Genomic DNA, 26598 nt, shown 5'->3' with positions numbered 1-26598 from the left:
TTCAGTCACAGCAGCCACATGCTTAGTCTCAACAGCAAAGATCTATCGCTAGTGTTGTCTTGTTAATTGTGGGATGTCTGGAAAGCACCTAGAAGAGTGCAGGGACCTAGACAGAGGGATTCTCCAGCATCAGGACTCAGAACTGCCAGGCAGGATGAAGGGAAGGGGATTAGAGCATCAGCTGCAAAGAGATGACCCATTGCTCAGCTCACATCCCATAGTGATTCCTGTCTGCAGGAAGGGGGCTGGGCAGGCCCATGGTGTTCCCATGGTGTAGTTCTGACCTTTATGAGAAGGCTTTAGAAAAGACAAACTGTGGCTTGCCTTAGGGGAGAGAACTCAGAGAAGGGGGAGAGGTAAGAAGGGAAACGCTTTCCTTTTCCTTTTTACCCTCTGAAATTATACTTAAAGATATTTCATTAGCTTGGCCTGATGGCACATACCTTAATCCCAAGCCTGGGGAGGCAGAGGCAGGCAGATTTCTGTGAGGTCTAGGCCAGCCTGGTCTACATAGTGAGTTCTAGGCCAGCCAGGGCTACATAGTGTGATTCTGTCTCTAAATAAGTAAATAAAAATTTATTGTAGGAAAATATGACATAAAAGTTACCACCTTAACCATTTCACGTGTGAGGTTAGCAGTCATTGAAGCATTCATATGGTCGCGTACCTCGTCTTCAGAACTCTCATCTTACAAAACCCAAACTCATTCACTACTGGCTTCCCATGTCTCTGTTTTTGAGTCTTTGTGTCTGTGAATTTGGCTCCTCAAGGCATCTGGTATAAGTGGAATCATGTGGGGAGCAGTGAGACCCCAGATCCTGAATTTCTTGTAATCCCCTGATCTGAGTGCCTACAGCTGCTCTGAGCACGAGACCTTCAGGAGTTCCTGATGGCAGGAGAGTGGTTTCTGGTGGGTTTGGCTGGGGAGTGGCTATCTCTATATAATCTGCCCCTGAACACAATAAAGGGGGCATTCTTGGGGAATTCAAGGATGACCCGTGTCACTGTCTCTCTGTCTGTGTGTGTCTATGGATTTTAACCTCCTGCCCCTCGCCTGAAACTCGGGAACTGGGTGCCAGCGCACAGAGCGCAGACATGGAGGCGCGGTGCGTGCGGCATTTGGAGGTCTCCACCGAGATATCGGGAACCGGCAGAATCACATAATATTTGCTCTCTTGTGGCTGACTTATCTCACTTAAAAGGTTTTTAAATCCATGTTGTAGCATGCGTCTCCAGTCCCTCTTTTTAATTTTTAAACCTTGTGTTACCTACATGGACTAATGTGGTTCAGTGAGTTTCTACACATTCATGTAGTGTGCACATGAAAGAGTTCTCTCAGTGTTCAGAGATAAGTAATACTCCATTGTGGATAGACGTAGGCTGAGTCATCCTTAGCCCAAATGATTAATACCAGAAACTTTTCAGGTCTCATTTTTTTGGTGAGTTTTGGAATAGCTGCATATGTATAGTGAGATAACCTGTGGATGGAATTCATTTCTCATCACAGAAACTGACACGTGGTTCATGTGTACTCCATACAACCTAATGGTAATTCTTACATAATACTTTAACCTTGTGCATGAAATAAATGTTCACTCTGCAGAAGTATTTCTTTGCCTGGAGAGATGGCTCAGTGGTTAAGAGCACTGAATGCTTTTCCAGAGGGCCCGGGTTCAATTCCTAGCACCCACATGGCAGCTCACAACTGTCTGTAGCTCAAGCTCTGGGTGTTCTAAGACCTTTACACACATATACATGCAAGCAAAACACCCGTGCACATAAAATAAAAATAAATAACTAAGAAAAAGAAATATTTCCTTTGTGGCATGTCAGCAACTCAGTTTTGGATTTTGGAAAAGCTTGGATTTCTGATCTTTGGCTTCAAGATACTTCACTTGTTCCCTGGTTTCTGTCCACCCACAGGCACCAGACGACTTCCACCTCCAGCTACTGTGAAAGGCTTCTGTCAACATGGCGGGTGAGGACCCGTTGGAGACTCGTGCTTTCAGTTCCTTCGGGTATACATCCAATGGGATGCCTGAATCTCACAATAATTCTATTTTCAATCTCATGGGGGGACTGTGACTTTGGAGTTTTCCACTGAGCGGATGCTATCAGCCCAAAATAAACACAAGAAGAATGTTAATGATCAGCCAAAACAGTGTGCCAGCCGGCAATACTGTTCAAAGAACTGCAGATCTGGGGGAAATTTTGCCGGCAAGCTGGGTCATGACAGACAGTTTCCTTAGGCTCCCTTCTTGCCATGTGGGCCTTGCTGACCCACTCTCCTATCTTGGCAGTGTCTGGGCCTCCGAGCTCTGTCTCCTCAGTCGAGTGAAGACATGGAGGCTGAGCTCTGGCTATCAGAAGACTCGAGGTTTCCCTTAGGGGGCTTTTTAGGCCTCCATCAACAGCTGCAATATGTGTGCACACACTGAACTGTCAGGCTTTCGGGCTGTCAGGAAGGAAGGAATTCAGTTGCAAGCGCTGATTTGGTTGTGAAGGCAGACTGTTGATACTCTGAAATAACATTTGGGTCATTGCCTTGCTCGGCAATTTTGTCAGTTTTTTCTCAGTCATCCCCTCCCTCCTTCTGAGCCCTTGTAGCCTTGAAGGGAGAAGAGAGACATTTGTTTCCCTCAGCTCCCAAAGCTTGGCTGGAGAGGGTTTGCTCTGGGGTCTGTGGTGTTCCTGAGTGTGGAACTCAAAATTCAAGGGGAACCATGAGGCTCTGTGTCTTAGAAAAGCCTTGCTGAAATATAACTTCCATATCATGTGATTCACCCACTTAAAGTGTGTATTTGGTGGTTTGTTATGTATTCACGGAGCTGGAGAACTATTACAATAACGTCATTTAAGGACATCATACTCCCTACAAAGAAACACCATACATATTTCTAGTAAGACCCCACACCCACCCCTCGCTCCATCCTACCTTTCTATCCTCAGCCAGGCGTTAATCTTTCTACCCCCATAGATTTGCCTATTCTGGACATTTTATTAAATAGAGAAATATTATATGTGTTCTTTGTGGTTGGCTTCTTTCACTTATCTCAATATTCTGGAGCTGCATTCATGTAGAAGCCTGCACCAATGCTGCATCCCTTTTGTGGTTGGATAATACTCCTGTATATGCGTACATTCATCTGAGCTTACCATCTTCTCTGTGCATGGGAGGACGGCCTCTGAGTGTTTTTTTTTCTTTTTGGCTATTATGAGTAGTGCTGCTATGAATATTTGCACATAAACTTCTGCGTGGACAAAATTTTCACTTATATTGGGTCTAGAACTAGCTGTGGGATTCCTGGGTTGTGTCGTAACTCGGGGTCAACTGTTAAATATGTTAAGTAACCGCCAAGCTGTTTTCTAAAATGGCCGCTCCACCTTCTGTCCCCCACCCACCACATATGAGCGTTTCAACTTTGCCTCACCCTGGCTAACGCTTTATTTCTCCAGTATTTGTTTTCCCCGTCCTGATGAGTGTGGATTATAACATGTTTCTCTCCTCATGGCTAATGACGCTGATCATCTTTCCATGCTCCCGTTGCCCATGTAAATCTACTTTGAAAAAGAATCTAGATTGCTTGTACATTTTTAAATTGGGTTACTTGCCTTTTGATTAATTCATAAAGTTCTTTAGGATAAAGTCTCTTATCAAATACATGGTGTAGGAAAATTTCTCTCATTTTGAGGACTGTCTTTTCACAATCTTGATATTGCTCTCCTTCCCCCTTTCACTGAAAATAGATTTTTTTTCTCTCACATTGTTGTCATCTCCTGATGACCGCTTCCCTCCCTCTATTCCTTCCAGTTCCTCACCATGTCCCCTCCCAGCTGGATGATCCCCTTTTCTGCCGCTCATTAGAAAACAAACAGGCTTCTAAGGGATAATTTTAAAATCAAATAAAAATCAAAAACCAGCACACCGGAATAAGACAAAGCAAGCAAGCAGAAGGAAAAGAGCCCAAGAAAAGGCACACGAGACACAGACCCATTCATCTGCACACTCAGGAGTCCCATAAAAACACTAAACTGGAAGCCATAACACGTACACAAAGGACTTGTAAGTGTAAAAAGAGAAAAAATATAAATAAAAATTTAAAAATAATATAAAATTTTTAAAAAGGGAAAAGCCCTAATACAACTTTATAAAGCAAGAACTTCCAAAGGCGTCATTGGGTTTGTTTTCTGTTGGCCATCTCCTGCTGGGCATGCAGTCTACCCTTAAGACTACTTTGTTTTCCCAGTGAGACTCCTTGGAGGAAACTAAATTTTCCTCCGCAAGTGGTTATCAATTGAAGATAGCTTCTAGGTGAGGGATGGGTGAGTGTGTTTCCTTCTCCTTTCAGCTCCAGGACCCCATCTAGTGCACACCCATGCAGGCCCTGGGCAGCTGCCTCAGTCTGTGGGTTCATATGTATATTAGTCCTGTTGACTCAGAGGGCCTGTTTCCTTGGTGTCCTCATCTCCTCTGGCTCCTACACTCTTTCTCCCTCTTCTTCTGCAGAGTTCTTTGGACCCCGAGGAAATGAATTTGGTGGAGACATTCCTTTTGGATGAAGTGTTCCAAGCTCTCTTACTCTCTGTATAATATCCAACTGTGGTCTCTGTATTTACTCCCATCTGCTACACGAGGAAGGTCTCTGATGATGGCTGAGCAAGGCACTGGTCTATGAGTATAGCAGAATGTCATTACGAGTCATTTTATTGCTACTTTTTTTTTCTTAAAAAAAAAAAAAGCACAGAAGCATTTGATTTAACTCTAGGTCCCTGGACTGTCTAGTCTCGGGTTCTTGGTCAGCCAGGCAGTTTCGGGTATGGGCTCCATCTTGTGATATGGGCCTTAAGTCAAAAAAGATATTGATTGGTTTCTCCTACAAGACTTGTGCAAACATTGCACTAGCATTGCTTGTGCATAGGACATCATTTTAGATCAAAGACTTTGTGGCCAGGTTGTTGTTCATGTGTCTTCTTTAGTAGCATGTGAGGGTGACTTTCATGACCTCCATTTATCTCTTTTCTTGTTCTTGTTGGTCACATCTTATACTTTGGTGTCATAGCTAAGAGATTATTGCCCAACTAAAGATTCTGAAGATCGTGTTTATACTTTCTTGTAGGAATTTTTATAATTTCGCTTACATTTATTTTTTTTAAAGATTTACTTTTCATTTTATGTGTATGTGTCAGGGCCTACATGCTTGTATGTGTACTGGTGTCTGTGGTGCATGTGTGCCTGGTGTCCATGGAGGCCAAATTAGGGCATCTAATCTCCTGTAACTGGAGTTACAGGTTGTAAGGCACCTGATGTGGATGCTGGGAACTGAATTCTGATCCACTGCAGAAACAACAGCGCTCTTAACTGCTGAACTGTCTGTCTAGAACACCATTTAGGTTTATGAATTAGTTTTTTGTAACTAGTTTTACTATGCAGCCCAGGCCTTGAACTCTTAGCCATCTTCTCATAGCTTCTTGAGTACTGCGATTACAGGTGTGTGCCACCTGAGTGCCGCGGTTACAGGTGTGTGTCACCTGAGTGCCGCGGTTACAGGTGTGTGTCACCTGAGTGCCGCGGTTACAGGTGTGTGTCACCTGAGTGCCGCGGTTACAGGCGTGTGCCACCACTCACGTTTTATAAAGTAGCTTTATACCTTGCGTGTAACTCGGGTGCCTTTGAGTAAATTCCAGTGCACAGTGGAGGAAAACTCTAGTTTCCTTCTTCAGCATGTGGCGTGCAAGCAGGCCGCCTTGTCGGTTGAAGAAGGCATTCCCCGTTTGGCATCTTTGTTTAAAAGTAATTGACTTTAAATGTGTTCATTTCCGGTCTCCCAGTTCTAGCCCACAGATCTATACGTCTGTCTGTAGGCTCGTGTTGTCTTGTGTGAAACAGACTGCTAAAGTTCTGTTATAAGTTTCGGGTCATGGCCTCCTTGGCCATATGTAATAAAGACTCTTGCTTCAGCCATGCTTTGTAGTGGAGGTGTGTCCTGTCCATCATTTACTTCCTACGGCGTGGTGGGTTCGGAATTATGATTTCAGTTTTAATGAGAAGGAACTTGACAGCTTGCATGAGTTTATTATTTTTGCAGATTTCCATTTGGTCTTTCTGGGCCAGGCTGACATGAGTGGAGTTCACAGGCTAAGGGGAGGTTTCTTCTGCTTTCAGTGCATTCATTCTCTCTTCTACGGCTTTCTGCTCCGAAATAGATCTTTCTAGATCCTGAATAGAGTCCATTAGATATGCCATTCTTGCCTGAAAAATGTTTCAGTTTTCCTTAAATGCAGAATTTATGCCAGAGGGCTAGTATAGCTAACTCCAGGGTAGCTGGTCCAGAATTGAAGGTCCCACAGTCTCTTCCCTGTGTTCTGAGTTTTACCTGTGTTTTGGCTCATCAGGTTCCCTCTCCATCTAAGCTGTATCCTTCCAAGACAAGGTCAGAGGTTGATCACAACACCTTTGACTCCAACCTCTCCCCCTCCATACAAAATCCCCCCTCCCCCAGGCAATTTGAAAAATGCTAGGCAAACACTCTGATTGGACGGTTGGGATCACGTGAGTCTCCAGCCTATTACTGGGAGCCTTCTGAGTACTTTGAAGAAGGGTTTTATTTGCAGAAAAGACTCTTCAGAAACCTCCTTTCGGGTCAAGCGTTGTGTTTCCAGTTTCCAGTTGCAGAACTCTTGTTTCTAAACCTGGCAACTGTGAATCACTTTTTCAGGGACCTAAGTGTTTGATCTGCTCTAACCTCAGCTAATTGAATTGTTTCAACATTTCAAGCACAATCATTTTAATATATTTGGGTTTCTTCTTAAATATTTTAATTGTTTGACCAGTCAGTCTTCTGAGCCTGTAAATAACGCACAGGAATGCAGTAAAATAATCTCACAAGGAGAACCCTGTGTTCTCGTAGGCGTTCTGATACTTGCTTGAGCTTGGCATGCTTCCAACAGGGCATTGTTTATCTAACTCGGCTATTCAGTAGCCTGTCTTAAAGCCAGATTACAAGACTGTCATTCCTCAAGGTTAAAGTTTTTTTCATCTTGTAAGTGCAGAAAACACCAAACAAAGACAGGACAACTCTTAACACTGAGCCATCAAGAGTGTGTTTTTGATGCCTCTAAACTTGTTTATAGTTCCTTACATCTTCCCCTATTTAAAGCTTGTCTTCACTAAGAGATAGTAGGGGAATCTCAGAGAATTCAGCTGGGTTTTTTTGAGACTTTTCAAGATGTTCATTCACTAGTGAAATCTGATCTGTCCTGTGTTTTTCCTTCACACTGTGATGTATCTGGAAGTGGGATGTGTCTCTTGTGCAGTGACAACCGACAGTTGACTGTTGAAATAGGAGCAGCGGGGCTGCATCCCCAGCACCCCGGCTGCTTATGCCCAAAATAACAACACACAAACTGTATTCATTTAAACACTGCTTGACCCATTTCTACTTAGCCTCTTCTAGGCTAATTCTCACATATTAATTTAGCCCATTTCTAATCATCTATCTGTGTAAGCACCCCAAGGTGCGCTTACCGGGAAGATTCTAGCCTACGTCCATCCTGGGTTGGAGGAGCTTCATTGCTGCATCTGCCCGGGAGAGCGGAGCATGCCTCTCTGTCTGAGGTGTCTGGCTCTGAGAGGAGCTGCATTACTTCTGACCTCACTTCCTCTTCCTCCCAGCATTCTCTTCTGTTTACTCCACCCACCTATGTTCTAACCAATAAAATGGGCCAAGCCAGTTTCTTTATTAGCCAATGACCTTCCTCCATCAGTTGACAGCAGTCATCCCTTCTTAATGAGGCATTAAAGGAAGGATGCTTTAACTTAGCTGAGGCACGGTACTAAGTTAGCTGGGGACGTACCCACGCAAACATTTGCCTTACCACCCTAAGTTAAGGCTTAGTGTCTCCCAGAGCTGTAGACATGGACATTTCCTTGTCACTGACCTATGATGCTTTTGCTGTTTGTTTGTTTGTTTCTGTGGTATCAACTTTGAGCCTTTGCCAGCTCGTGAAATCTACCAGCCCTCCACCACTGGGTCACTTGTCAGGAGTTTCCCCTGTGGTTTTTCAGCGTACACACTGTTTTTTTGGTAGCTACTTGCAAATTGATATGAATCTATGAAATTCTCAATCTACTTTTCACGGTAAAGATGTTCACATTTGATGGTTTCCTCTGTGGCTTCCTTCCCTTATCTTCCCTTTTATCCAGTTTATGTTATATATTTAAATGATGATCATTATTTTCCTAAGTATTTCTTATTACTTTGCTGAAGCACTCAAGACAGCATCGGAAGTATACGACATGCTAAGCTTGTTCTAAATTTAATAAATAATGTTTTGAATTTTCTTGACAATTTGAGGTCACCATAAGTGAGAAATTATGACCCCAGCACTCAGCTAGTAGAGGCAAGAGGATCATGTGTTCAAGGTCATCCTGGGTTATTTAGCAAGATACCGTAGCAAAGAAAAATAAAAGGAAAGAAAAGAGAAATTATGTGATTTAAGAGATTTAAAAATAAGGGAAACTTTTTGAACAGGTTTATTGAACTATAATGCACATGTTACCCATCAACCCATTTGAAGCCTACAATTCACTGGTCTTTCGTGGAGTCATATGTATGTGCGGACCATTATCACAGCCAGGTTTTGTTACTCCCCACCCTCCTATCTTTAGTGCCACACCCAGCCTGGAGCAATCACTAATTTACTTTCTGACTCCAAGTCTGTCTTTGTTGGACTCATGTAATAGACTCATATTGTATGTGGGGTTTTTGTAATTGGCTAATTTACATCTAGGAGACTAGATATTGAATTTGACGAAAACATTTTCAGGAAATATTAAGAGGGATATTCTGTTTTTTTTTTTAATTTTTTTATTTGAACATCTCACATGGAGTCATCAGAACTGTCACATGGCGGAAGTCCCTCCGTTAACATAAACCAACCAACTGTGGCCTGCAGGACAGGTGGCTTCCTTAGGCTCCACCTCTAGACAGGGAGGTTGGTCATTCAGAAATATGGCAGCCCTGGCTGAATATGCTCGAGTATTTAGTAGTTATTTTCCTTGTGGCTGTGATAAATACCCAAGGAAAGTAGGGTAATGAAGGGTTTATTTTGGCTCACAGTTTGAGGTGTGATCCATCACGGTGGGAAGGCTGGTGGCTGGAGTGTGAGGCCACTGGTCACACTACATCTGCAGTCAGGAAGCAGAGAACAACGAGGACAGCAAACCAGGAGATGGTGCTGCCCACATTTCAAGTGGTCCCTCCTCACTTAAACCTTTCAATAAACCCACCCTCAGAGAAATGCCCAGAGGTATGTCTGCTAGGCGATTCTCAATTCAGTCACATGGACAGTGAAGATGACTTATCCTGACAGAGCGAAACAGTCACTGAAAATGGAACAGACATGATTAAAACATCTTCCTTAACTAAGGCATTAGAAATTCTTAAAACCCCCTCCCCCACCTCAGCTTGCGAGGCCTTGAATTATGAATGAAGCTGGACACAAAATATCTCTGTGCTGCGCTGGGAAACTGAACTAGAAATCAGGAGGTCTAGGTTTTTCTGTGCCTTTGTAGTTTGAATCTAAGGAAAAAATATTTAAGTATCTGATTTTTTTTATTATATTTTCTTGGAAATGGGGTCTTACTCTGTTTCAGGCTGGTCTTGAACCCCTATGCTCAAGCAATCCTCCTGCCTCAGTTTCCTAAGTAGCTGGGACAAGAACATTACCATGCTTAGTTACCTTTGAACCTCAAGTTCCATTTTCCCTTCCTCTTTTCCTCCTTATCCTCTCTTTTTGGTTCTCTTGACAGAATCTAACTGTGTGGCCCAGCCATGGCTCAGACTCTTGATCCTTGGGACTCATCTCCTTATTGCTAGAGCTCTTTTTTTTTTTTATTTTTTTTTTAATTAATTTATTTTTTTTTAAATTTATTTATTTATGCTAGAGCTCTTGATTTGTAAATGGGTAAAATTAACTGCTGGGTGTGGCTGCTGTGGTCTTCAGTGAGATAATGTGTCTGAGTTGTAACTGGGGGATAGATGGCTCAGTGGTTAAGAGCATTTATTCTTCTTCCGGGGAACCTGGGTTCAGTTCTCAGCTCCCACGTGGCAGCTCACAGTGGTTATTTCCAGTTCCAGAGAATCAGACACCCTCTTCTGGCTGCTGCAGGTACTATGCATGGTGCACAGATTACATGCAAACAGAGCAATCATATCCATAAAATAAGAAGTATGTTTTAAAAAATGCTGCAGGTCTCCTACAAACCTTAGATGCTCTAAGCATCCAGTGACTCTTTGATTATTTTCTGCTGGTTGCTACATAGGTCCCTATTTTCTGGAATGGTTTAAGAATTTGATCTCAGGTGCACTTGGCATGCCTATCCTTCTGTTTTGTGCCTGCATTAAGGTCTGTGCTTACAAAGTCCAGTGTTGTTGATTTTATTTTTGAAATCCCAACCTCAAGGGGCTTTGGTGGTTTTGCCAAGACTGTGCCTGCCTGCCTGCCTCTTCCCCAGACGCTGAAAGCTCACGCCTTTGTCTGCAGTTTCGGTCTTCTCTCACCACCAAGCCCAGCCAGAATGGTGTGGCTGGAGTTCCGTCAGTGTCATTAGGGACCTGGCACAATCAGGCCCATCTAAGTCATTTCCTAAACCTCGAGACGGAGCTGGGAGGCGCCCGCGCCGGCAGACGGAGCTGGGAGGCGCCCGCGCCGGCAGACGGAGCTGGGAGGCGCAGGCAGGCAACGACGGCTGCCGCCGAGACTGGAGGGGACCAGCGCAGCGGCAGAGGTCGCAGGCGGCAGGGACCAGCGGCAACACCGAGAGCAGATCGCCCCACTACAATTAAATCAAAGAGGTAGGCCTTTGGTTGGCGAGGGCCCTGGCAAACGGGGAGCCGGGACCGGTTCCGGAAAACCCTTCTTAGGGGTGAGAGGGTTCTTGGCCCCCAGCAGGAGCCAGGAAACAGAGCGAGGGCAATTAGTAAGAGAAGCCTCTGGCCAGCAGAGAAACCTGATCTGATTTTAAAAGACCAATTAGATAGCATTGAAAGGAGGAGATGGGCAGGCGCCAAGGCAGAACATCACCCATTAATCAGAAAAACAACATGAAAACACCAGATCCCAAAGATCTTACAACAGAAAGATTTGAACACCCTAACACAGAAGAAGTGGAAAAAATTGACTTTATGAAAGCAATAGAATCCCTTAAAAAATATGTAATAAACACCCTTATAGAAATGGATGAGAAGAATAACAAAAAGTTCGAAGAATTAAGTAAATATGTACATGAGACCCTGGGAAACCAAGAAAAAACGATCAAACAGGTAATGGAAACAGTGCAAGAATTGAAAACTGAAAGGGAAGCAAGGAAGAGAACACAAAGGGAAGAACAGCTGGATATGGAAAATCTAGGCCAACGAGCAGAGTCTACAGAAACAAGCATAATCAATAGACTACAAGAGATAGAAGAAAGAATCTCAGATGCTGAGGACACCATAGAGAAAATAAATGCACTGATCAAAGAAAACAGCAAAGCCAACAAATTCTCATCACAAAACATTCAAGAAATATGGGACACAATAAAAAGACCAAACCTAAGAATTATAGGAATAGAAGAAGGAGAAGAATCACAGCTCGAAGGCCCAGAAAATATTTTTAACAAAATTATGGAAGAAAACTTTCCCAACATAAAGAAAGTTATCCCCTTGAATATTCAAGAAGCATACAGAACACCAAACAGACTGGATCAAAGAAAAACTTCCCCTCGCCATATAATAATCAAAACACAAAATAGACAGGTTAAAGAAAGAATATTAAGAGCTGCAAAGGAAAAAGGCCAAGTAACCTATAAAGGTAAACCGATCAGAATTACACCTGACTTCTCTATGGAAACCATGAAAGCCAGAAGGTCCTGGATAGAGGTACTTCAAAAGCTAAGAGACCATGGATGCAAACCCAAACTTCTGTACCCTGCCAAGCTAGTGTTCACTATCAATGGAGAAAACAAGACATTCCAGGATAAGAACAAATTTAAACAATACGTAGCCACAAATCCAGCTCTACAGAAAGTAATAGAAGGAAAATCGCAACCCAAGGAATCCAACAATGCCAACACTGACTACAATAACTCAGGCATCTAGTGAACCTTCACCAGCACAACTCAAAGAAGGGACACACACACAAACTCTACTACCAAAAAAACAATAAGAATAACCGGAGTAAACAACAATTGGTCATTAATATCACTTAATATTAATGGTCTCAATTCACCTATAAAAAGGCACAGGCTAAGAGATTGGATACGAAAACAGGATCCAACATTCTGCTGTTTGCAAGAAACACATCTCAACCACAAAGACAGGCATCTACTCAGAGTAAAAGGTTGGGAAAAGGTCTTTCAAGCAAATGGTCCTAAGAAAAAAGCAGGTGTGGCCGTGCTAATTTCCAACAAAACGGACTTCAAACTAAAATCAATCAGAAGAGATCGAGAAGGACACTTTATACTCATTTCCTAAACCTCTCAGTGGAGGAGGGGACACAGCTTTGGGACAAGAGCCTGCTGAGCCTGGCGGGTCATACGGTGCGGTGAGTAGGACACCAGATATTCCAGCCGCAGGGAGCCTGACACCAGGGCCTTGGGCTCTGGGTTCTCTTTAAGCTTCATTTAACATGTACGTGCGCGCATGCGTGAGCACACACACACACACACACACAACTCTAAATTCTTGGTTTAGAATGACTTCTTGTCCCTGGGTGTTCTTGATAGATCAACACCTAGATTTTCAGGGAAGTTTCTGCTAAACACATTTGCATATCCTTAATCACAGGCCTCCTATATCAGCACCTCTGAGTGTGTGTGGCCTTAGAAAATATATCAAGTTGTCAGTTTCCCTGGGAAACTGTCCCTCAGACAAAGCTGAATTGTCGCTTTAACTGCAGAAACGTGAAACTGTAGGAAACTCTGATACCATAGGTTGGTTTCTCTCTCTCTCTCTCTCTCTCTCTCTCTCTCTCTCTCTCTCTCTCACTTTCTCTCTCTCTCTCTCTCTCACACACACACACACTCACAGTAGCTCATTTACCTTAGAAACTTGTGAATTACAATTTTTAATGCAGTTGTCTTAGTCGCCCTCTGTGAGATTTTTCAATGCAAGAAGTACTTAGTTTCAGCAATGAGAAAAACATGGCTGAAGCTTTCCTGTTTAACATAGGAATCTGTGTTGGCGCCAAGCTATTAGCAATTCTTCACCACCACTTTCTATTATCATTTCAGAAGACGTGGTGTCTCATTTGCCTAGCTCTGTGTAGAGTTACATTCCTTCATTAATCCGCATTCATTCCATTCTCTTAACAACAACAACAACAACAAAGACAAAACTACTCAGCCCCCTGTGTTGTGTAATGGTCTCTGAATGTCCCCCCCCTCGTCCATTTCCTCACATCCTCTCATACATCACAGCGCCCTCTAGAGAAACTGCAAGGAGGAGGCTTAAAGACCAGGAATCTAAAGGCAGGAGTTTGAGGTTTCCGGGATATTTTGGAGCCAGACATCTCAGTGTGCCTGCCTTTCTTAGTCCCTCTTCTCTTACAGCCAGTCCAGTGGTGATGAAGGACTGAAGGATTAAGGACCTGCAGGTGATTGTGCTATCCAGTAACTAAGGCCGGAGAAACCTTGACTGGTGTGAGATCACGCAGGTGCCGTTTCCACCCCTGTACCAGTACTTTGTGGCTGGGAACCACAAATGCTTCACCACAACACATGTCCACACAAGCTTGCTTTTAAACCAAATGCTCTACTTTGCCTTCTCACAGAACAGCTGTCCCTAGACTGACTTCTACCATATGATACTATAGACAAAAGTTATGAAGTTTCAGATACCAATAGTTCTCTCTTAATCTAAAATACAGGACCCTAGCCATCCAGTAGAGACTCTGGATGCACTGGACTTAGAGAAGTCTGTGACCCTGCATTTCTCCATCATGGTTCAGGAGTCTGTGGAGCACACTTTGAGAAGTTGCTCCAGAGCGACAGGGGTCTCTCAGCTCAGAGCAGGCCTTGTTTTTTGTGAACCCTAACAGTTAGAGGCAAGCTGCCAGAGAGCGCGCTTTGAGGAGAGTTTCTTCAGCAGCTCCCAGGGTGACAGGAAGAATGTCCTGTCATTGGCTTGGCTGAGTGGGTCTGCTGAGGAGTGTGGAAGAAACCAGGGTGTGAATTGAACAGTGTCCAGAGAGCAGGGCTCCTCAGTGGAGAAGGCTTTAAGATTGGAGTGGACATTGAGTGACAGGCAGGGGGAAAGTGGGCGGGAATTAGCTGACCCTTCTTGGAAATGACTTTGATCTCCAGGACAACTGGCTGCTGGGTTTTATGAAACGATTCAGTGCGATTATTGTTCACTTGAACTTTTACCTATATGAATAAGGCATCTGGGTCAAGTTTTCCAAATAGTCTTCCTAATTTTATTATTTTTGTAACAACTTTACTTAGTTATAATTCACATATTGTACAATTTGGCCATTTAAAGGGTATAATTCAGAGAACTGTGCAGTAGCCACCACAGTCAACTGCAGAATACTTTTATCACCTTGGGAAAAAAACAAACACCAGCCCCCATATTCATTAGTTCTTACCTACGCCCACGACTTCTCCTTTTCCCCAGCACTCAACAACCACAAAGCGACTTCCTGTCTATGGATTTATTGGCTGTTGACGTTTTATCGAAATGGAATCGTATAGTCTGTGCCTTCTGTGACTGGTCTTTCACTTAGCATGTCTCCAGGGTCCACCCACATTGTAGCATGTGTGAGTACTCCATCGTACCGGGTGGGTACCCCAGGTTTTAGTTCTATGTTCATCCAGTTGACATACTCTTGGGCTGTTTCCATCTTCAGATGGAAATTATGAATTTATGAATTATGAAACTGTTAATGTCCACATTTGATGTAGATTTGGGGTAACTCCGTGTCAGTTTTTGAGGAACTCCCCATCCTGTAGGAGCGTTCAGTTACCACCCCCCACCCCACCCTCACCGGTCCCTCAAGTTCCAGCCCCTGCCTATTTTACTATTATCTTCCACACCAAACTGGACCCAGTGGCTTTGAATCATTGTTGGAAGAGATCTGTTTCATACAGCTCAGTCAAGGATGACCGAATACTTACCGTAAGCAGGTGTGTGAAGTGCGAAGTATCGAGATCTGGTTACAGGAATCTCAAGCACAAATACTGGAGGGAGGGCATTAATTGCTGTCACTTTAAAGGCTGGGACAATTTTATCTAGATTTGTGTTTATGGGAACAAGAAAAAGAAGCTCACAGCCATAAATGTTGCTGACAATAACAGAGGGAGTGGGGGTGGGGGAGAGAAACAGAACAAAAAAGCTACCTGATGGAGGAGCTTCCAGGAAGGTTCTATGACCTTCTAATGGGTAGAGCTGGGGATAAAAACCACTTATGAATTTTACTTCTCTCTGCTTCTGTGTGTTTCTACAGAGAGGAAATGCCTAGAAACTTCAGGCATTTGAAGTCCGTAGGTAGATTCTTAAATGTAAAACATGAAGAAGCAGATAGAACCTAAGCATAACTGTATGGATTTTCACAGTGATCCTTGCTGTGTAGTTAGCACTGGCACTAAGACATGGGTTGTCACCAGCACCTCCCCCAACCCTGTTCTAGTCGTAAGTATCCCCCAAGGAAAGGAGGGTACTTTGACTTCTAACACCAACATTCTTAGACACAAGGAAATGCATTTTTAATAGCGTGGTTCGGGTGTCGGGCGCTGGCCAATAGAATAGATTTGGTTAGCGGAGAGGATGTCTGAACACTCAGCAGACATGCTGTATTGCAGAGTGTCAGCCGGCCTTAAAAATTAAATACTTTTAAGCTTTGTGCTTAAAATAAAAGTTATAACCACATCACCGAGGGAACTTAACTCATCTTCACCCGCAATTTAAGAGTGTCTTTTTTTTTTTTAGGCTTTTTTTTTTAAGTATGCACAACATCAGACTTCCAGCGTTTATTTAAAAAGGCATCGACTTTCCTTTCCAAACCCTGAAGTTTATTCCTTCCTAGGAGCAGGCTGAAAGGAAGTCCCAGGCACTATTATTCACAGGTGGTTTAATGGCTTAAAGAGTGCGTGTGTAAACATATGCACAGTGGTAATATATCACAAGGTGTGAGGTAATGACGATATAAATACAGCCTTTACCACCAGAGCACACAAACCTGCATTTCTCTTGTTTTACTGAACAGGAGAGAGTTAAATTCCCTCACCTTTTCAAAAAGACAAGCTTTCCTATGCTAGAAGTGCCTTGCAAACCGACACTGCTCTGGCTGGTACCTGGCAAAGAAGTCCATTATCAGCCGCTCACCAATGATACATTAGACGTCTAGACATTCTATTAGGAGAAACTATTGTGCAAGGGCGAATAGTTGCTTTTTCTTTAAAGCTCGATAGACGTATCATAAATTACCAAAGTAGATAACGATTTCGTTAGACTATTTCCTGGGAAGTTTGGGATTCTGTGTTCTATCAGGTGATGCCAATTAGCTCCGGGTCGAAGCTAGAAGGATGGAACTAGTGACTCTTGCCAACCGGGCTGCCCTGGGCTCTTTCATTATGAGTGCTGGGTAGTGACTCCCAAAGTAACTTGGTTTTGCCACTCTTGTTCCTACTCTGGTGCTGGGAAAGCACCGTGTCCTCTCCTGGCAAGGGCTGCAGCGTCAGCGCCGGGAATCCTCCGGTAGAGGCCATAGACGCAGGTCGTGCTCCCAGGCGGTAACGTCCAGGGAATCATCATCTTCCAAGGCTTGGACCTTTTCCCGTCGGGTTGCCAGCAGCCCCTCCTCCCGGCGGGGGTGGGGGAGGAGGAGAATCACACGGGAACTTCCTTCCATTTAAAAGTCGCCAGGGTCCCACTTTCAGGACGGCCCTCAGAGGGACACTTCTCTCTGTACCGCTGTTGGGGACAAGACTCTGAACGGTGCGCCGCTAGCTGCGGGGCCCCGCCGTTCCCGGACGCCTTTCCCGGGTGACCCCAAGGCGGCGGCGCACTTGTCACCGTGGGTGACCGAGAGGGGACGGCGGGGGGCGGGCCCCGCGGGGCAGGTGGGCGCGGCCGGCGCGGGCGGAGGCAGCAAGTGGTTGGGCCGTGCGCAGTCCGTCCTGCGCGACGCCGGCGCGGGTGCCCGGTGCGCCGCACCCTCCGCTCCGCTGCGCCACCCGCCCGCCGCGCGCCCATGTCTCTGCCCGTGGTGCTCCCGGGTTCCTGCTGCCCGGTGGCGGGGCTGTCGGGCGGACCTCAGGCCGGGGGTTCCGGCGCCGCGACCGCCGCCTCCCAGGAGCCACCGTTGCCCCCGCTGCGGCCACGCTGGCCCCGGGGCGCTCTGCAGCCTCCAGCCCGTCCCCGCTGCGCCCCCGCCGCTGTGCTGGCCCCGCCACCCGCTCTTGCGTCCCGCCGTCCCGCCGCGCCCGGCTCCGCGCTGCTACCCGCGCGCCCGCTCCTGTCGCTCGGGCTGCTGCAGCTGATTCTGGGCTGCTGCATGGTGGCGCTCAGCTTCGGGGCACTGTCGCTGAGCAGTTCGCCGCAGGTGAAGAACTCGTGCCCGTTTTGGGCCGGCTCCTCGGTGAGTACAGCGCGCCTCTCTGAGGGGGTCCACCCTCGGGGCAGTGAGTTGTGGAGGGCTCCTACCGCTGTTTTTGTTTGACCTCAGTTGGGGAGCGCAGATCCTCTAGCCACCTGAAGTGTTTGGCGACAGTAAGTGGTGGGAAAGTGTTGGGAGGCAGTCAAGTTCAAGGGAGAATTGGATTGCACCTGGGCAGCGTCTGTTCCTTGCACGCTAAGGATTTTGTTTCCAGTAAAATTAACATTAAGCACGTTATCGAGCTCTTTGAGAGATTGGCATGGGGATGGGAGAAAAATGAAACTTGTTGGCCACTGAATATTTGTACTACATTGGCGAAGTAAACTCCCGCAGGGCAGGGGTTTTGATATGTTTTCCTCACGGATACACCAACAAACCCCTATCTGGTGGAGTACTTCTGGAGTGGGCAAAGTGACAGACTGAAGAAGGGGAGGCGATTGATTGTTTTTATTCTTCATTAAGACACAGATAAATGAGAGAGCTTATCTGGTGTTGGGTGACTGCACCCCAAGGAGCTCAGAGGTAATAAGAGGTTGTGTGTGATTGGTGGCTTGGTACCTGGTCATTAGAAGAGGGCTCAAACCCTGGGTGGGTTCCTGGAGCCACCAAGGCTGCTCAGCAGAAGTGGGTGCTCAAGAGACAAAACCTGTCATTATGGATGCACTCACCCAAACTCCAGAAGTGTGGGCAGCTAGCTGGGGATGTCTGACCTGCCCTGACACCTGGTCCTGCCTCTCTTGACCAATGGGCACAGGGAAGGAAGCCTGGCCTCTGAGAAAAGTGACTGCCAGTGAGCAAGCATCTGTAGACAGGATGGCTACTCATCCTGCCTAAGTGTGTCACAACTTTCAAGGCATCCAGTCCCCTGAGGTTTGCCAGGGGCCGGGAGACTTGGGAACAGGTCTTTGTGCAATGCTTTGGAGGCTGAGTAAAGCAAATGACCTTTCCACGAACTAGTGCCCTCGGAGAGCCTGGCAATGTCTATAGCTTTTTCTACCATCTGCAGTGAGTGTACATTTTGTGCTCTGTTGGTCAAAGCGCAGCCAGAGTCAAGACCAAATTCAGCTTTAAGAAAATGTGGGAGAACTTATTGAACCTAGAGTAATTGTCTGAATAGGAACATGAAGAACATAAGGTTTCTCTGTTTCTCTGGCTTAACTTGGTTGGAGTTTTGTATCACCCATGCAGTGCCAATTTACTTTTTTTTTTTTTTTGGAGCCAGGTTTCTCTCTGTATCCTGGCTATCTTGGAACTAACTTACTCAGTAGACCATGGCCTTGAACTCACAGAGATCCGCCCGCCTCTGCCTCTGAAGCACTAGGATTAAAGGTGTGCACAAGCACCGCCTGGCAATCTACTCTTAAACACCTTTGGTAAATGGTTCTGTTGGGACCCCAGTCCTTTCGGGCTGTCGTGAGTGAAGTTCACAACTTATGTATTAGATTGGCAGAATTCCACCCTGTAGTCCTGTCCCTGGACTCTGCTACTGTCTGCGAGTGCTCTGGAAAACCTTGAAATATAGATACTCTCAATAGAATAGGAACAGAAATAATACTTCCCCTTTCCAGGCTAGTCATCCAAATGATGTCTGCATTTCTTTCCTCTAAGTTCGTTGAACCAGAATCTTGTATGTAATTTTTGGATTTACTCTTTGAAAAATCATTGTCCATTGTTCTTTCAAGACAGCTAGATTATTAAAAAGATTTGTGGGGGGTTCTAGGGAGATGGTTCAGTCAGTAAAGCTGTATAAACATGGGGGACCTGAGTTTGAATCCTGGGGATCCACCTAAAAGCTGGGTGTGGGGAGAGGGGAGTCTGTAACCCCAGTGCCTGGGGTGGGGTTGGGAGAAGGTGGATACAGGCAGAATCCTGACAGTCATTGGTTAGTCAGCCTGCCAAACTGATGAGACACCCAGCCTCCACAAATTAGATACAGTGGAGAGTGTACCCAGTATCATTCTCTGCCACCACACACATGCAAACACTTACAAGTACATACATCATACAAATAACTTGTACGTGCGCGCGCGAGCACACACACACACTCACAGACACACAGACACACACACACCATGTTTTTTTTTTCCTAAAATGAAAATCTGAAATCATGTTGCAATTGTGAATTATTTCAGGAGTAAGTAGATGCACTTGGATGTCAGTGGAGCCACAGGGGGGTTTGATGCAATGGAAAACAAAGCTCACAAGACAGAACTCACAGGGGGTACCTTAAGTTCACCTGCCGGGCTTGTTCTCTGTCACAAGCAAATTAGATCCAAGAAGGAGTCTAGGATTTGGACCTGAGAGGTTCTCTTTTGTATGTCATAGTCTACCCTGTGCCCTTAGGTCAGTATCCAGACCTGTAATTGTCACTTATTCTTTCTTTGTGTGTGTGTGACCTGTTCCTAAGGTCGACTTCAGAATTCGCAAAGTGGCAACAGAACCAATGACTATTATCTGTATCTTCAGAATAAGTAAATAGGGTTTAAGCAGATGTTGTTGGATTCCATGAATCTCTTGGTGTTTCAGGAAGAAAAATACCATATTTGTATCATGTTTTAAACTCATGTAGGTTAGAGAGCTCTTTTAAAAAAAGATCCTGTATTAGGAGAAAAGTTAGTCTTAGGCAGACACTGTATAACAAAACCACAGCCACGGCACAGCCACAAGAATAGTGGTCTCATCTGTCCCCGCCCCAGGCTTTGCCACTGGTCCTGTGTGTCCTGATAGATGCCAGAGCGAGGAACTGTCAAGCAGGAATTAGGCTCCTTTAACTCTCAGTCCATTTAGCAGATTAAATTTCCCTTATTATTTGAAAATCTCAACATTACATTATTGTAATTTTATGTGTAAATATTTCAGTGTTTGTATTTTTAGAGACACATGAAATTCATAAGAAGTGACCCCCGTTCTACTTTTAACATTTCACTATGAAAAAAAATTAAAGTTTGAAGACATTTGAAGGCGAATGTAATGTCCCTGTGGTTGACCCATCCCCAGCCACAGGAGCTAGCAACATCTGAACTTCTGACACGGTCCCTCCTCTTAACACACTGGTTATTTTCAGATTACAGATGAGTGCCTTCAGCCACAAAACACTCCAGTGCCTATTCTCTGACGCGTTACAACAAACTCAAAGGGCTGAATGAAGGTCTCTATGGAAAATGATGAAAAACTGTGATTTGAGGACTGGAAAAATGGAAACAGAACAAAATAAGCCAACTTTACCGAGCTGTAGCCCGCGTGTAAAGAGAACTGCCCAGGAGTTTCCAGCGAGTTCATTGTTGCACAGCCATCACCACAATGAGTTTTAGGAAATTCACAAAACCATCTGACTTTGTTTCTCTCCCCCTCCCCACCCCTCTGTCCAGGTAGTACCCATTTTCCTATTTTCTGTCGCCGTAGACTACTTCTATCCTGAACATTTCATATCTATATCTATATCTTTACTATATATTCATATATACTCATATTTTCACATATATTCTCATGTATTCATATATATATATACATACATATCATACAATATATGGTCTTTTGTGGATGAATAACTTCTTTTAATTAGGGTATTTTCGAGGCTCATCCAGTTTAGCAATAACTCATTCCCATTAATTGTGGTGTGATATGTCATTATGCAGGCATACCGTCATTACGTTCACTCAGTTTCTCCCTCGCCTTCTCCCTTCCCCCTTTCCCTTCTCCCTTCCCCTCCTCCCTTCTTTTCTGTAGATCTGGGGATTGAACTCAGGGCCAGAGGCAAGAGCTCTGCCCCTGAGCCACATCCCTGGTCTGCTCAGCAGTTTTGATTTGTATCTGACCTGGACTTTAAGAAGAAGTGGCTAACAAGTCTGATGCTAAATCTATGTGTGAGCACTGGAGAAGAACCTCCTCCTCTCAAACTGTGAATGACCACAAGCCCTTCACAGTTTGCCTCATCACTGACACTGGCCAATCCTAGTTTGGTTTTTGTAAAGGTATCTGGTTTGTATTTGATGTGGCAGTGGATTCACATGGAAACAGCGCGTTTCGAGGCTATTCCTCCATGCTTGCCTCTGGGAGGCATGTCGCTCAGAACTGAGGTTCCCCCCACTTTTCTGAACCTTGAGGAACTGTTTCAGCTGTTTGAAAATACACTTACTAATTAAGTCCTGTAAGCAACCTTCTCAACACTCTTGAATTAATATTACAGCAATTGAAGGGACTACTTTAATATAATCTTTATTTATTTTTAAGTTACATTCTTTATTTAGAGAAGGGGGAGGGAGGGAAAGAGTATATATATCAGAGAACAACTTGTAGGAATTAGTTCTCTCCTTCTACTCTCTGGGTCTAGGAATCGAATTCAGTTTGTCAGACTTAGTGGCCTTTACCGGCTGAGCCGTCTCAGTGGCTCCTAATGTAATCTTTTTTGACTGCTGTAGATGTAGCTCAGCGGGTAGAGTGCCAGCTCAGCACACCAGAGACCTGGGGTTCAAACCCCGGCACTGCCTGAACAGGAGTGGTGGAGGCACACGGGTCAGTCATGTAATTCAAGCCGCTCGTGAGGGGGAAGTTGGCTGATTGTGATTTCCGGTTCATCCTTGGCTCAGCCAGCTTGAGGCTCACCTTTGCTACACTGGACCCTGTCTCAGAAAAAAAAAATGCATTCAGATCTTTTTCATTTGAACATTCTATGACCATTTCCCCCTGGCAGCCTTGGTAATGACTATTATGTCCAAAGCTTGTAGTGCCAAGAGATTAGCCTGGCCTTCTTGAAACACAGCCTGTAGTTGGTGAGTGGCTGAGGGAGGGTCTTGATGTCTGTGTGAATTCAGGTTGTGTCTTCCTTGCTCTCAGTTTGTGCGTGTGTTTAGTGAATATTGTTTTGAGCCCATTGGGATTGTGGGAGATGGCATCCCCCACACGGAGCTACCTTAAAGAGTAGAGAGAGCTGCAGTGGTTTGTCCAGCCCCAGTGCTGATGCCCTGTATGATCCCTGGGAGCACTTTCAGAGGAGGGGCATGGATTTGGCCCTGTGCAGCTCCCCCCAGGGAGCCCATTTTCCACAGGGTCTGCATATAGTCCTTTCCCTCTCCTCTGTCAGTAACTTGAGCTCTCCCCATCCCTCTCTTGACTCCATTGATGCCATGGCAAGATTCCAATTTCATATAAAGAATCATTGAGGAAAACCTATTTAAAAATTTGTTATGACTAAGCAAAAAAAAAAAAAAAATGACTAGGGAAGAAACTGACAAAAAGCTCTGAAGTTACTGCCAGATAAACAATAGTAAATATATATTTTCTGTAACATTCATTAGATTCTACTTCTCTACTCTACCACTTAAGCAGTGTGTGCATATATATTTCCTATCATGTAAATCACACACACATATCCTATCATGTAAAACAATTATTTAAGGGACATTTTGAAGATTTTTGGGGTGAAATTTATTGACCTTCTTCAGTTCTTTGTTTTACACAACAGCAGAACCTCACTTACACGTTCTTGCCTTGAGTTACTCATTTGGAAAATGAGCAGGCTGCTCTTGCCTCTGGACTGATTCTGTGTATCCGAGAACGTGTGGGAAAAGGCTTGGCTCCTCCCTGGCATATACTGGATATTGTATTGAAAAATCCTCCATAGTTTTCCAGCACCAAGGCAATAGCTATATAACCAAAGTAAAGTGAACAGGCCGTCTGTGGTGCCTATTGTGGGGGTTCTGTTCACTTACTCAGATTTTCAAATGCTGTAAAAAGGGAAGGACCCCCCCCCCACATTTTCAGTTCCAGGGAAAGATAGGTTGTTGAGAAGCTGGATAAATTATTTCTGGTAAACACAGGGCGTTTGCCGCGTGGCTTTTAAACATCTGTGTTTAGGGCCAGCAGGTTTTGACAAATGAGCCAGAGCACTTTTGCCCTAAGGCATGCTTGTGGATTAGCCAGGGAAAAATAGGGCAGTAGAGGTATAAGCCTTTGATTTTAATGATTGCTTTCTAAGCTGGAAAATCCAGGGCTTTAGGCGTACACGGTGGGTCCCGCTGACTCTGAGCTGCTGGACCTCAGGCTCTCCCTTTGCATTGTCGGGAAGAAGAAAGATCTGTTTTGTTCCCATGAGCCACAGGGAACGACTTACAAGGAACAAAACAGAAACGATAATGGCTCTGATTATGCTTATCTGGAAATGGTTTGGCGTTAACCGTGGGTTCTTACCAGCGTGTTCGGGGCACGTTGCGTCTTGTGCCGGGTGGAAGAATGCTGATGGCGATGTCCTTTCAGGATGCACGGGGCGGAGATGTCTTCAGACTTAGGTAGTGATCCTTAAGCAAGCTCGTCTCCTAGTTTGGTCATTGACTCTTGCCATCATCACCAAGTGTCTTCTAGAAGCTGCTCACAGCATTTGAGTGACATTTCTCAGGCACAGTCCCTCACGGCCTAGACAGTTCAGTCAGTAGTAGCACTGAGTATAGGAGAAGCCATGAAAGGTCATTCCTAAAGGCCTTCTGGACTCCCTCCTGGCAGAGCCCAGCTACTGCTGCCACAGAGGAGGCGGAGCCTAGAGTGCTCTGCCTCTCTCTTCTGGCCTTCCACAACTCCCTGCTTGGATGAAACAAAGCGCACATATCCAAGCATCCTATTCCTTGAGTCCTTGCACTCTTAAGGGATTTGAATTTAGAGCAGAGCCTCAGTTCCTGTCACCAATTTTAGAGGCTTCTCACTCTTTGTTCCTCCTTCCTCTGTCAACTTTTCAGCCCTCCCCATTCACAGTGTTCTCCAAATGCCTGGGATTCACCAGGGTTGCAAAGAACAGGGCTACTGGGTGAACGTTAACAGGTCATAGGTTTATTGCTGGTTTAAGACTAAGGCTTTCATATGCAACTACCACCTGGAACTAGGGTGCAGTTTTATTTCTGCCCCTTAGTACTGGGAACTGAGCCCCTCAATGTATCCCCAGCCTTCTTTTTTCCTGTTTATTTTGAGATAGAATTTCTCTGCCTGGCCTAACTGGCCTCGAAGCTACTCTGTAGCCCAGGTGGGCCTTGAACTTGTGATAGGCAGGCCCGAGCCTTCTAAAGTGCTGGGGATGTAAATCAACTCTGCCAGTCAATTGCACTTACTTTCCAGCACCTGATAAGGAATGTGGTTCTCACAAGCTTGCAGGCTGTGCTCGGAATCCGTTTCAGAAGTCAAGTGGCAACGATTCCTTCTAACCCACGACCTTGGCATGTCTTGATTTATTTAATGCCCTATAAGCATTGTTTTTCCCACCAACAAGTCTTAATATCTTTGCCAAATATATTGTGAGGTTATTGATATTCTTTACATACCATATTGTATTCATATTTTTCAATTACATTTTCTGCAGTTGCTACGATGTAGACAAAATGCCACTCCCCAAATCAGAGAGGCAACGTGGCTCTTTCTGTCTCAGAAGAAGGCCTTCATTGCAAAAGGCATCCATGAGGCTATGTTAGAATTAAGAAATATAAATAACATGCTACTTAGCCACCCCTTTCTTGAGACTTTGTCCAACAGGAATAAAAGCACGTGTCTTTAAGGATATACTCACAAAACATATGAATGTCTATTGGCTGTATTGTTTACAAGAATAAAAAGCTGGGACCAGAGTTCATGCCCACAAATATGGAAATGATTGACTCCATTAGACCCTGCCACACAATGGAGGGCTCTACAGCCATGAAGCCGAAACGAATTACAGCTATTTCAGTGGACTTGACAAGATTCTAATGAAGTGCTTACCGAGATCAGAAAAAGCAAATCTAAACCAGGAGGTGGTGCATGCCTTTAACCCCAGCACTCAGGAGGCAAAGGCAGGTGGATCTATTTGAGTTTGAAGCCAGCCTGGTCTGGAGAATGAGTTCCAGACAGCCAGGGCTACACAGTAAACTCTGTCTTGAAAAACAAACAAGAAAGCAATTCTGTCATGACGATTTTGTGACCATCACACCCTTGTGCATATGTGCATACACATGCATGCCATTGGCATATAGCAGTAAGAATTTAGAGAGAGATGTGTGCTTACATAAAATGCATCTAATGTACTAACTTGTGAGCGAGGAGGAGACGGGACCCTGAGGCTGTTAGAGGAATGGAAAGTGTAGCCCTGACACATCACTGTTTTATAGGCTTTTGTCCTAGGCTGGACACTTCATCTTAATAATACTGCTTTAATGGAAAAAAAAGAGAATGTTCCTGAAAGCTGGACCACAGAGTATTATGAGACTTTGACACAAATAACAAACATAATAATAATTCAAATAATTCAAATCATAGTTATTTTCTTTTACTGAAGTGGGCAGTTTGCGATTTCCTAAGGGCAGGGAAGTACTCAGTCATGTTTTCACATAAAAACAGTTTGTGTTTCCTCAGCCAAGTCCAGTAAGCACAGGGTGAGGAGGCAGAGACACACAGACAAGGACATCCATGCAAATGTTTGTATGTATACATGCATGAGCAAATGGCCCCATATGGCAGATGCATGCACATGCACACACAACATGTATTCACAGGCACATGAGTGTGTGCTCATAAACTCACTGGGTATCAGGTTTTCTGAGGAATCTCTCATCATGGTGGGATCAGTCTTTTGTGGTTTATTTATTTTTATTTTTTTTTTTGGTTGTTTGAGAACAGGCTGACTTTGAATTTGTGATCCTTCTGCCTCAGCATCCTGAGTATTATATGTGTGCACCACTGCACCTAGCTCAGTGTTCCTTCTTTGAGTTGGAAGAGAGCCAGAGTTGATTTCTTTCACTTACCATTTCACAGGAGACCAGAGTGAGGGCAGAGACAATGAAGAGACTTAGCCACGGTCATATGGCTGGCTCTTTTGAATCTGAGCAGGCCACCAAAGCCCTGGGTCCCTGTTCCAACATAGAGAGGCAACACAGCCCACACATTAGGAATGAAGGCAAGAGGAATCCTACTGAAATTAATGGGGTTTCTGGGATAGATTGGGCTAGAAAG

At 44.8% G+C, this 26598-nt stretch overlaps 1 protein-coding gene across 2 annotated transcripts in view; it reads left to right on the top strand.

Annotated features, from left to right (window-relative positions):
- Positions 1-16940: 16940 nt before the first annotated feature.
- The window catches only part of Entrep1 (endosomal transmembrane epsin interactor 1), a 66014-nt gene continuing 56356 nt past the window's right edge, over positions 16941-26598 (top strand). Inside the window, exon 1 of one of the 2 annotated variants that reach the window (XM_050160606.1) lies at positions 16941-17619. In XM_050160606.1, the coding sequence (XP_050016563.1) occupies positions 17233-17619 (387 nt within the window). In that variant the 5' untranslated portion in view covers positions 16941-17232. The remainder of the gene's footprint in view (positions 17620-26598) is intronic. The other variant, XM_050160599.1, reaches the window with a different exon arrangement.

The sequence above is a fragment of the Alexandromys fortis genome, unplaced genomic scaffold, assembly GCF_014885135.2.
Source record: "Alexandromys fortis isolate MF-2015 unplaced genomic scaffold, M_Fortis_MF-2015_v1.1 scaffold_10, whole genome shotgun sequence".
NCBI lineage: Eukaryota > Metazoa > Chordata > Mammalia > Rodentia > Cricetidae > Alexandromys > Alexandromys fortis.
The sequence above is the reverse complement of the archived record's forward strand: the minus strand, read 5'-3'. Positions and strand labels throughout refer to the sequence as shown.